The sequence below is a fragment of the Sebastes umbrosus genome, chromosome 23 (genome assembly GCF_015220745.1).
Source record: "Sebastes umbrosus isolate fSebUmb1 chromosome 23, fSebUmb1.pri, whole genome shotgun sequence".
NCBI classification, from domain to species: domain Eukaryota; kingdom Metazoa; phylum Chordata; class Actinopteri; order Perciformes; family Sebastidae; genus Sebastes; species Sebastes umbrosus.
In genome coordinates, this window is record NC_051291.1 from 4940810 (window position 1) to 4953258 (window position 12449).

The 12449-nt window shown below is 39.8% G+C and overlaps 1 protein-coding gene across 1 annotated transcript; it reads right to left on the reverse strand.

The window, feature by feature from the left end:
- Window positions 1-11241, reverse strand: LOC119482679 (serine/threonine-protein kinase 38-like). Its single transcript, XM_037760468.1, has 14 exons — window positions 10889-11241; window positions 5370-5509; window positions 4705-4756; window positions 3908-4030; window positions 3706-3789; window positions 3251-3374; window positions 2946-3100; window positions 2758-2860; window positions 2545-2606; window positions 2206-2323; window positions 1681-1804; window positions 1424-1519; window positions 1008-1099; window positions 1-775 (listed from the first exon to the last, which is right to left on the reverse strand). The coding sequence occupies exons 2-14, from the start codon at window positions 5495-5497 to the stop codon at window positions 651-653; spliced, it is 1386 nt and encodes a 461-aa protein (XP_037616396.1). The 5' UTR covers window positions 5498-5509; window positions 10889-11241; the 3' UTR covers window positions 1-650.
- Window positions 11242-12449: the final 1208 nt, after the last annotated feature.

A 12449-nucleotide genomic window follows, 5' to 3' on the forward strand; every position in this document is an offset into this window, starting at 1 on the left:
CGTTTTTGTGTCAGCCACCGTAGCTCTCCTACACACTTGGCACACGGGGGGAAGTTTCAGTTGGTTGCAATCTGCAACCTCACCACTAGATGCCACCAAATCCTACACACTGCACCTTTAAATACAAAAGCAGAAAATGAGCCAAAAACCATAGAAATCATGCTGGAACTTTCCTTTAAAATCCACTAATAACAGTATGGGCGAGAACGCACTGATCACTCTGACTACAGTGTATCTTCAGTATTAGAAATGATCTAATTTAGCCACCAGTGTAGAAACTATTGCTGTGAAGATGTTGAAGCAGTGATTTGTACTCAATCCTCAGACACCTTTGGGCAGTAAAAAAAAAAATCCTCTCCAGAAGCAGTACGCCGCTGAACATGCAGATATGCTGATTTAGTGTCCTAGTTAGTGAGCTGGCCTGAGAGCTATGGCTAAAGACGGCACGTGTATACGATTATAAACAACCGAGGTAATGCGGTAACGCTCCTTAATTTCCGAGCTCTAGGCGTCCTTGCGGCCTAAATGACTTGATGATGAGGGTTAAATTTATACTGAGAGGCCGACGGCACAGCCTTTCAGCAGCAGCGGGGCTCCGCGGCCCGACCCTGTGTCCGTAAACGTCTGTTTTTCCTCCACGACACCCCGTGTCAGGCCTTCCCTGCCTTCATGTATGTGGGGATGGTGCCTCGCTGAGTCAGACCCTCGAAGCGTTTGTACGTGTAGTTGAGGAACACCCAATCCTTTGATTTGAAGTCTGGCTCCGTTGCATTGGCTGTTAATAAAACACACATAACAAAGAGGAAGTGTTATTATTCTGCCACTTGAGGGCACTACAGATCATGTAATGTAAATGTAAATCCATTCTATTATTAAGAGAGTAATCAGCATTGTTGAGTATCTATTTCAATCATCGTGACTCATCAGAATCTGACCCAAGGCGAATGTCTCCTAATAAGGGATTTTTTCTGCAGTGCAGCAAGCAGAATAATCCAGATCAGACCAACCTGGCTGAAGGATGTCCGATTCAGGGAAGTCGTCAAAGTTCGAGGTGTCGTCGATACTCTTGATTTCAATGGAGATGGCTGCCGGCCGCTCCCTGTGGAGGCAAGATGGAGAGAATCAAGGATGAACACAGAAATAAAGAAGTATTAAACCCTCAACATTTAAGATAAATAAGGAAAATTTCCTGAAACTGCTTTGTGCATAAGCAGGGTTACCTTTCATGCAAGAAGAGCCCTTTATTTTAACATTGCTGGCTTCATCTATGTGTTAAAGTTATTTTTCACAACACTTGAATGCAACTTTGAGCTGTTATGGAATGATTTAGACTCTTAGACGACGGATATTCCGACATGACAGAGACCAACATGTTAAACTGCCACCACATTTATTTCTGAAAGGGGGCTTAGAGTTCATGTACCTGATGTGCTCCCAGTCCACCGACTCAAAGAACTGATGACTCTTGATCTCCTCCACGCTCACAGCTCCGACCCTGTTCTCAGCATCAGTGCAATACCTGAAACGCACAAACAAACAGCAGACTGATAATATAACTGTCCGACAAACCTTTATATATACACACAGTATCTGGAGAGATATTCACTGTCCACATCAACATGTTTAACACATGTTTGGCCTTCATGTGAAAATAGAAAACTGAAATGCACCTTTACATACTTTAATATCAAGTCTTTGGCCCTCTCTGAGATGGGGACTTCGGGTGGGAAGACGAGGGTTTCCTTCCAGTTCATCACCTTCCTGTATGTCTCCTGTGGCGTCTCAGAGCAGAAGGGTGGGTAACCTGAACACAGCACAACAAGCATTTAATTCATAATCATTAAGTACAGCAATACAACCTGCAGAAGTCCACTGGTGGCAGTGGATTTATTCACGTAACACGTCAAATAATTGTCGCAAATGATCTACTGTAACTGATGAACTGTTTCTGTGTACAGTGAAAATGAAAGGGATAGTTTGGGTGTTTTGAAGTGGGGTTGTATGAGGTACTTATCCATAGTCAGTGTATTACCTACAGTAGATGACAGTCGGCACGCCTCCAGTTTAGAGAAACAGTACCAGCACAGGAGCAAAGCAATGTACTGCTGTGGACGGGGGCCAATTATGCGAAATATCAGATTTTCCAAATTTCTTTCATTCACCTCTCCGTGTTCTGTCTTACATACAGACAAAAAGCATGCTTACCGATGAGCATTTCATACATGATGACCCCCAGAGACCACCAGTCACACAGCTTGTTGTATCCCGTCTGCATGAAGACTTCAGGAGCGATGTAGTCTGGCGTTCCCACGGTAGAATAAGCCTGACAATCAGACAGAAAGACAGAGAAGTTGAGTGCTCTGGGTCACACACTGACTATTCAAACATGTTCCATTCAGGTTGATAATTTACTTTGTTAATTATTGCAAGCTAAATTTGTGATTTTTGTCTTCTTCTGCATGTTGCAACCACTATGTGCACAATTCCTTTTTTTCCTACTCCAGGGCTTCATATGCACTTCTTTCATTTAGTGAAATGCCTTACCAGCTGCCTCCGGTTCTTCTTCCAGGTTTCTGCTTTCCTCTTGGAGTTCATATTCTGAAAGGCTGCAAGACGCAGGAAAGTAAAGAGAGGAAAAGCAAGCGATTAAGTAAAAGCTACAGAGGTTACCACTTAATATAGTGCACATTAATGTGTATCTGTGTTTGGATCTGGTTTGCTTTGGCTTTGCTTGTGAATATCAGATGTTTAACTCACAGAAATCACTGGGCGGGTTGTGCGTCAGGTTCCTGTAAAATTCTGTACGATGAGCCTTCTTCAGTCCCGTACACAGGCCGAAGTCTGACAGCTTCACGTGTCCCTGTGAGCAAAAATAAACATTTGATAAGTCATCTGCAGAGAGTCACCGTGTCGTATGCTTTTACAGTCAGTCCTTCGAGTCTCACCCTGGAGTCCAGCAGCAGGTTGTCTGGTTTGATGTCTCTGTGGATGAAGCCCAGCTGGTGGATGGAGTCGATGGCAAGAACCGTCTCTGCGATGTAGAACTGGGTGGCCTCTTCAGACAGCGTGTCCTTCTTCATCAGCAGGGTCATCATGTCCCCTGGCAACGAGGTCAGAGGTCAGAACAAAATGATAATACACAACCCGTTTGTCTGTCTTGCTGACGAGTTATGTCAGTGAGCATACTAACAACGGGCGGCCACAAATGCTAGGGTCAACAACAAATGGATCTGAAGTTATCAGTGCAGACCTCCAGGCAGGAACTCCATGATGAGGTAGAGGTTCCTTTTGTCCTGGAAGCTGTAGAACATCTTGACCACCCAGGCGCCGTCCGCCTCTACCAGAATGTCCCTCTCTGCCCGGATATGAGCAACCTGCAGGGAGACAGTAGACAACATAAGACACCGACAATACGAGATTATTTATTTAGGTTTTTATAGCATTCTGTAGCTTCCCAGTGGTATACATATAAGTACATATGTTTTAGCGTCAAAATGTTATTTTCCCTTTAAGTACTTCTAAAAACCTTTTCCCACGTGACCTGATGTAGGTTTCTGCATGATGACGCTGCTACATATACAGTATATATACATCCTTATAGTCTGTGTATTAACGTTACATACAGTAACTTAGAAGGTGGATGGCATCCTCCCAGTTTGGAGAAGCCGACAGGAGTACTGGCACAGAAGCTAAACTATACTTTACCTGTTCTTTCTCCAGCATGTCTGCTTTTCTTAATATCTTCATGGCGTAAATGTGCCCCGTGTCTTTTTTCTGCACCAAACGGACCTGAAGGGAGGCGACATCACGGTTAAATTCACAAGGAATGCAATTAAATTAGTCAAAGCCGTCGTCACACACACATTCTGTTTTCAATTAAAATTTCCGTGCTTTTCTTTGAACGTACCTCTCCAAAAGCGCCCCGTCCGATAACTTTGAGGGACTCGAAGTCATCCAAGCCGAGTCGCGTCCTCTTCAGTCGCAAAAACTCAGTCTCCTTGCGGGCATGCTGCGAGCGGCGCATTACTTTCTGCAAAAAACACAGACGGATGTAATTAGATATGGCATTATAAGTGTGGTACCTGTCAGCACAGTTAAAGTCTAAAGCTTGCACGCCTCACTCAAACGGCCATGAAGATCATAGGGGGAAAAAAAGAACATCATTATCTTCAGCCTTTATATGAAAAATCTGATCTCGGGGAGGCAGGGAAGATTTTGAATGATCAAACACTCGAGGTGTTGCCTTCAGGTAGATGGTTCAGAAAGGCTTAACCGGTACAAAAATTCATTCATTCTGTCCTCCATCAAAATATTAAACAGCAACAAGTATGATTTTATTGAGAACTAATATATTGTAAATTGATTATTTATTATCTGTTATCATTATACCTGGTTTCAGTATTTAAAACTACTGTCTTTTATTACCTTTTATTATTTTAAAGAACTACTGTCTCACGCTCAACAGGTGAATTTAAGCATGTTCATGCATGAGTGTATGTATGATCTATGTTCTAATCGTGTATGTACATTGTGACTTTGGTATGTTGTGTGACGCAGCGGCTTGGAGCCCAAGACAAGTTTCCCTGCGGGACAATAAAGTATATCTTATCTTATCTTATCTTATTGTGACAGATTAAAAAGAAAGCAAAACCTTTGTCTGCAACGTGTTGAGGTCTGTACACAAGAAGACAAAGCGTACTGTACCTCCTCATCTGGCAAACCCTCTTCGTCCATGGCCTTCTCCAGCTTCTTCTGCCTATGAACAATAAAATCATCTGAATAAGAGCTGCGAAAATACAACAAAAAAACTTGCACGTCTTATTACTTAACAATATATGAGTGACAAAGACGAGGAAGGTTAGACAAACTAAAACGGGTCAGATCTTGAAAATGAATCCCATGCCAGTGTGTGCAGGGGTGTAAAACAGCGAGCCAGCCAGCTGTCTTTTACAAGAGGTCAAACCCAGCCATGTTACCTGGACTGGAGATCAGCTCTCAGGTAACGTGAGAAACACAAGAGGCAGATTATGAGACGCTCTTTGTTGTGCTCACACCTGAGAGGAGACACCGCTGCATTGTGTCCTTTCCAGCGACACTTGATGCCTTAAACAACGGCTACGTTTACACTTAGAGAGTAAACTGAGGTAACTGGCTCATGCACAAAGGGTAAAGGTCGCCCAAGGTGAGCATGAGGTAACTATTAAAAGTACGACATCCAGTAAGTAAAAGGTAAAGTAGCTTTTGTTAAATAAGACACATGGCCTGTCCTAGAATATCACTGATAAAGAGCAACAGATGCAGTGGGACGGGTGTGTTTCTTGTGTGGAGGAAATGCTGGTGGTGTCATATCAACAAGTACTGGTAGGCACCTCATCTCGCGCTCCTCGTGCTGGGTGAGAAGTGTGCTGTAGAAGTTCTCCAGCGTCAGCTTGGCCACGGTCACCCTCTCTCGGGTGTGGTTGCTCATGGGAAGGGCAGCTGCAGTCCCTCCCGTCATGGCCACACTATCCTGTAAGACAACATTAAAAAAAAACAACAACATCAGGTTGTGCACATCAGTCCACTCACTGCTTCTACTAGTGTGGTAAGAGTGTATTGGTCAACTTTACCATCAATTCAGTTCTCTATACAATTATTTAAACCTGCCACAGACATTTTCCATGACAAATCGACAAGAGAAGTCTGCCTGATATAACATAATTTACTCTGATTATATCCTGTAAAGGTGTAAGTACCTCATACAACCCCACTTCAAAAAACACCTGAATAATACAACTGTTTTTACAAGCTGAGTGTTACTATATATGACGAATAGCCTGATCGGTTGAGTGTCCCTTTAAATATAATATTAATAAAGTCCTTTAGACTTTCAAAATCAAAAGATTATCAAACGCTTTCTTTTTCCCCTTCAGAATACAAGGTAACCAAGTGCTACCCATTTTTACATTCTCAATGAGTGTAGCTGTGGAACAGATCCCTAACAGGACAGGAGTTGGATCCCTGGTGGTACTACAAAAATCTTGTGACCCGGGTCAGAACGGAGACGGGGAATCATGTGCCGGGTGGCTCGCGGTCTGCAGGGTTTCATTCCAGGAACTAATCAGTGAAATATCTCCACAGATCTTTCTCAGCATGCATTCCGTTGCACCTTAACTCATCTCTGATAATATCAAATCAGTCACCTCAGGAGGCCTGTCGCTCTTTTTCTTCACATAAGAACAGCACTTTAGTCTTTACTCGTGCTCAACTTTCAACTATTTTTCTCTCAGGCAATTTGTGAACTACTTTCTCTAAAAGGGCACAGACTGACATCTTGGATTTGATGTGTGGGTGGAATTAAAACCACAGAGAGAAGAAGAAACACAGGTGGAAGTTGTTTGAATGATGATGTAAAAGACCGCAAGGAAAAAAGTAAGCACTAAGAGGGGAAGTTTAATTTATGTTTCTTATATCAACATGAGCAAATTTGAACATATTATGTAATGGAGGGATAGGGGCTGTGTATTGGCAAGAATGTGGCGATACGATACGTATGATGATACAGGGATTACGATTCAATATATTGCAATACTGTAAGCAAGTTGATATATTGCGATTTCTTTTTAATCTAATTTTAGGAGAACTGTCATAGCATTAAGAACACACCAGAAATACACCATTTTAGAACAGGACAAAATGACACATTTGTACTGCATGCAAAAAAATGCATGGCATTTGTCCAAAACGGCATGTGATTATCATAAAGTGGGCGTGTCTGTAAAGGGGAGACTCGTGGGTACCCATTGAACCCATTTTCATTCACATATCTTGAGGTCAGAGGTCAAGGGACCCCTTTGAAAATGGCCATGGCAGTTTTTCCTCGCCAAAATTTAGCGTAACTTTGGAGTGTTATTTAGCCTCCCTCACGACAAGCTAGCATGACATGGTTGGTACCAGTGGATTACGTTTTTTCTAGTTTCATATGATGCCAATAACTTCACTAGTTTTTAAAACTGAGCCTGCTACAACCTCCGAAAGACAGAGTAGTGGCTGTCAGATTTTAAGAGGTTAATTAATAATCGATACAGTGTTTTGGATAATACTCATGTGTGTCGATATTTTCTTACATCCCTAAGAAGAAGAGGGTGGATGTGTGTACTACATCATCCAAATATTTCAGCAGTCTGCCATCAGGCAGTTATGAATGGGCTTGATTAGCTCACACAGAGAATAAACAGCCCTGCAGCCCATGTTTCGTCTAGTCACCGGCCCTTTTTCCCGTCCCGGCACCAACAATCCCACAATAACAAGACACTTCCTAACTTCTGAGGAAAAAAATCAATGAATCACTGCTTGGTTTGGGAGGTTTCTGTTAGATGGACAACAGGGACACTGAAAAATAAGGATGTTGGGTTACTGAGGTCAGCACAGATTTACCTGAGCACAACTCGACACCAATGCAATGAGTCTTGAACAAACACAAAGCAGCACAAGCAGACTAATTACAGTTCTTGTGCTCTCACGTAGCCCATGTAGGCCCTTCTGAGAAAATGCACATCAGTTATGTGCCTCTATATACCTAAAAAGACAGCTTACGTACTGTACTGTAGGTACCACAACAGCTTGACACAGACGCACAATTCATCTGTGGACTGGTGTTGGTTTTGGTCAACAAAGTGCAAATTTCGGTCACTCAGTCTGGGACGCTTGGTGGACATTGTGTGAGCATGCTGAGTGGTGCAGTGGTGCAGCGCTGCGCTGAAGTAGCTGAAGGAATACACGATCTGCATATTCGTAACACATGTCAGTAGTAGTAAATTCATACATTTTGGTCATAGAGAGCACTGCATTTCATCAGAAACCAATTATTGTGACTCTACGTTTGCCTTCTAATTTACATTTTGTCTAAAGTAAATATTGAAAATGCTTAAACCATTTATTTTGAGTTTTGTTTATGGCTGCCTGAGGAGTATTCAATATTGACTCTCCTCTTAGCTCTGTGTTTTTGGTCCCTATACCAAGGAAAGAGATCTGGATCACTCTGTTATTTAAACTATATGCTTCTGCCTGTGTGCCTTTTCAGTCATATCAATATTTAATTCTGCACAGTACGAACAGCTCTGCTCTGCACCTTTATAGAGTTATATTTAGTTTTACTGTATTCTACAACAATGTACAGCTTTATGCTGCACTTTAGTCTTTTAAAACTCTCTACCTCAGTTCTCATCCCGCATTATATTCCATATTTGACATTTCTTAATATCTATATCTCCTATATTTTATTATCCAGCACTATATCACATTCTGCACTACATTCACATTTTTAATAGTTCCGTATCTCAGTTGTTACCCTGCACTATATTCAGTTTTAACAGTTTCTTCATATCCTGTTATTTTTTTATCTGGTATATTCTTTTATACTCTGTATTACTTACTTGTGTCTTTTTACTAATATGTTTGCACTATGGAACTGTGATTCTGGAAACTTGAATTTCCCTCGGGATCAATTAAGTTACTATCTATCTATTGTATCGTGTGATGAATCAAATATTACTATGAAATATTACGACCAGTTTGCTGTATGGAAGCTGAAATTGAGCAATTAAAAAGTTAATGTGCACACTTGAGGGTCCGGACGGATTTTGTGCTCATTTCTCCACCTATGTGTAAAAATGCCTGGCCTTTAGCTCAGTCTGAAGGGATTCAATCTGGCTTGAAGTTAACCAGATCCACCCTCTAGCTAAACAAACAAGGCTGCACCACTCAGGCACTTATAAAGACGGCAGTATGAAAGCAGGCTCACTATTTGGATGCAGCCTAAAACAGGGGACAGCCTGCCAAAACTACAAATAAAGTAAAGGATTTGGTCACAATGAATAAATATCGCTGAATGTTTCCTCATCTTACTGAAGCTGTTAAAGGATAATTTCACCCAAATTGTGTAAAAAAAGTGTGTGCGTGTGTGTGTGAGTGTGTGTGTGTGTGTGTATATGGAAATACACCCCAGACACACTCCTTCCCCCTTCAAGTACTGTAAGTGACTGGACAGGAAACCCTTTCCGTCCTGAATGAAAGGATTCAGTCATGACGCCAGAGAGAGGAATGGGGCGCTCACACACTCACACACACAAATTTATGCCTATAACAAAAATAACATATATTGTCACAAACGTCCTGTTTATTTCAAGCTAAACAACCACTTTTGTTTTTTTAAAAGGTCACCATAACACACATAAGGGGAATTTAATGGTGTGTATCAATTATTCAGTGATAACGTTATGTAGTATCATCTCATATGTCATATGGCAATATATTGGTTATATATCCTTATTCACTGTGTTTGTTTTTCCAGTAGTAATTCAGAATATTCTTCAAAATTGGAAAGAAATGACAACATTAATTTCAAAAATATATTTTGAATATATTGGCAGATGTGTTTTGTCAATGTATTTTAAATTAAAAGAGGGTAATGTCAAATGTAATGGTATAAATTAATTGTATGTTTAATGTGTATCATAATTCCCATGTTTTTTCTTCATCCACCTGCAGTAGATGGTGTGTCCTTGAATGCAGCATTAAACAATTCACCTAACGTTAAATTTAAACGTTTTGTGTGCCACCCTAATGGTAATACTATATATATATATATATATATATACCAATGAGTTTTAATAATATGATGTTACTTAATACAAACATTGGGTCAGTTTTGTTGCTGTGTTGTGATAGCTAGCTTATCCTCTAACATTAATAATCCAAACATATATTTTAAATATATTGGCAGATGTGTTTTGTCAATGTATTTCAAATTAAAAGAGGGTAAAACAAATGTCAAAATTAATTGTATGTTTAATGTGTATCGTAATTCCCATGTTTTTTCTTCATCCACCTGCAGTAGATGGTGTGTATCAATTATTCAGTAATATACTATAACATTATGCAGTATCATCTCATATGTCATATGGAAATGTATTGGTTATATATCCTTATTCATAGTGTTTGTTTTTCCAGTAGTAATTCAGAATATGCTTCAAAATTGGAAAGAAATAACATTAACTTCAAACATATATTTTGAATATATTGGCAGATGTGTTTTATTAATGTTAAAGAGGGTAATGTCAAATGTAACGTTATAAATTAATTGTATGTTTAATGTGTCTCGTAATTCCCATGTTTTTTCCTTCATCCACCTGCAGAGATGGTTTGTACTTGAATGCAGCATTAAACAACTCACCTAACGTTAAATTGAAACTTTTTGTGTGCCACCCTATCTGCCACATGATGGTAATATTAGACAATATTATTATTTATATATATATATATATATATATATATATATATATATATATATATATCAATAAGGTTTGATAGCTAGCTTATCTGCTAAAATTAATAATTCAAATATATATATTTTAAATATATTGGCAGATGTGTTTTGTCAATGTATTTCAAATTAAAAGAGGGTAAAACAAAATGTAAAAATTAATTGTATGTTTAGTGTATCTCATAATTCCCACGCTTTTCCTTCATCCACCTGCAGTAGATGGTGTGTCCTTGAGTGCATCATAAAAACAACTCACCTAACGTTAATGTTTGTTTTTCCTGTAGTAATTCAGAAAATGCTTCAAAATTGGAAAGAAATGACAACATTAACTTCAAACATATATTTTAAATATATTGTCAATGTATTTCAAATTAAAACAAATGTCAAAATTAATTGTATGTTTAATGTGTATCATAATTCCCATGTTTTTTCCACATCCACCTGCAGTAGATGGTGTGTCCTTGAACGCAGCACTAGCTAGCTTATCCGCTATATTCCCTTTAACCTGCCTCTCTCTCTGTCTGTCTGACAGGTTCCTTGATAGCAGACAAATAAAGAGCATTATGAGGGTAAATGTTCACCTACCTCCGTGTCCTGCTCCAGAGTAAACTATTGGCTTGCAGCCACCACCACGATATAAAGAAATAGCTGTGTTTTCCTGCCTAGTATTGGCAGCTGGAGGCAGTTGGAGGCTCCAGATATTGGGAACCTTTCAGAGGAACTTATCCAGTAAACATCATCGATATAAACGTCGTATCATCACAAAACTCCTCCGACGTTGACAGCGAGCTAACCTGAGATATTTTAAATTATTTTCCTTTCTTCATTTGTACCCTTTGACCTCGAAATGTGTCGTTTTTATCGCTATAAAATATATAAAATAAAGCAGCAGCGCCGCCAACGGCTCCTCATCAGACGCTCTAGCCACGCAACGGCGTCGTATTTGATTGACGTTTGGCAACAACCAATCAGCGACGTAGAAAAGGGAGCTGTGGTTTCACACTGGCCAATCATATGTGGTATAGTCCCGAGAGTGACGTGTGTGTCAGCCAATGAGAAGCTCTAAACCCGCCCCCCGCATGAGGGGGGCGGGTTTAGAGGGGTGTGTTCCAGGAAGGCAGGTTCATTTTTGCAGCTATGAAAGACTGGACAACAGTATTTGTTAGCTTTTATTACATAATTTTATTGGTTATGATTAGTGGAAACCCTTACTAAAAAAATGTATTATTATGATGTTATTTTAGAACACAAATAACACTAAAATAATTAGTTCCTTCACACATAAATGCCTTATGAACTACAAGAGGGTATCTGAGGTCAATAAAAGGTCACATTGTGATCAAAACTACATAATGCATGGTTTTTATTTGCTATAGTTGACCAACAGACATTTATAGCTTAGCATGCATCCTTAAGGTTCATCACAAATTGTAAAGCTCTGACTCACCACTGTGAGTGGTACTCTCGGGTGGATTGGCCTGCACTTGCAACCCGTAGGCTCTCCCATTGGTACATCCTTATATATAAGGTGATTCTGGGTCTGCTCCCAGGATACTTAAGTATTTTTATTATGCAAAAAAAATTGTGGACAGTATTTACTGTCCACAGGACCTCTTTGTGCTCTCTGTCCCAAAAGCTCGGACAAAACTTGGGGAAAGGGCTTTTCAATATTCTGCATGTTCAGCCTGAAATTTTCTCCAAAATGACCTAAAAAGTAAGGAGCTGGTATCATTAAATATGTTTAACTCTTAAATGAAGGCTTTAGAAGCAGACTCTATGGCATGCCAATGTTTTAGCTCCCTTGTTTTACAGCTGAATCCCACAAAAGTTCCTTTTCGTCCCCCCATTTGTCTTTAGATAGTTCTCTTTTAATGCAAATTTTAGTGCTTTTAGTGTTTGTGAATTGAATTTTATCTCTATTTGTGTCTGCAACTTTGTGTTCTTGCTGCTGACCGTCTTGGCCAGGTCTCCCTTGGAAAAGAGTTTCTTAATCTCAATGGGACTAACCTGGTTAAATAAAGGTTAAATAAAAAAAATAGAAGAAAAAGAAGAATGATTTACACTAAACACATATCACTACTATACAAATACAAAACTGTAATCTATACCCATAAACCTTTTATAGGACTACTTTAACCTACTGACA

Excerpts from the sequence above, each read along its gene's own strand:
- LOC119482679 (XM_037760468.1), bottom strand. The coding sequence starts at position 5,497 with ATGACGGGAGGGACTGCAGCTGCCCTTCCCATGAGCAACCACACCCGA. Across the intron at positions 2,324-2,544 it reads AGAAGAACCGGAGGCAGCTG|GCTTATTCTACCGTGGGAAC; the intron begins GTAAGGCATTTC and ends TCTGATTGTCAG. Across the intron at positions 776-1,007 it reads ATCGGACATCCTTCAGCCAG|CCAATGCAACGGAGCCAGAC; the intron begins GTTGGTCTGATC and ends TTTTATTAACAG.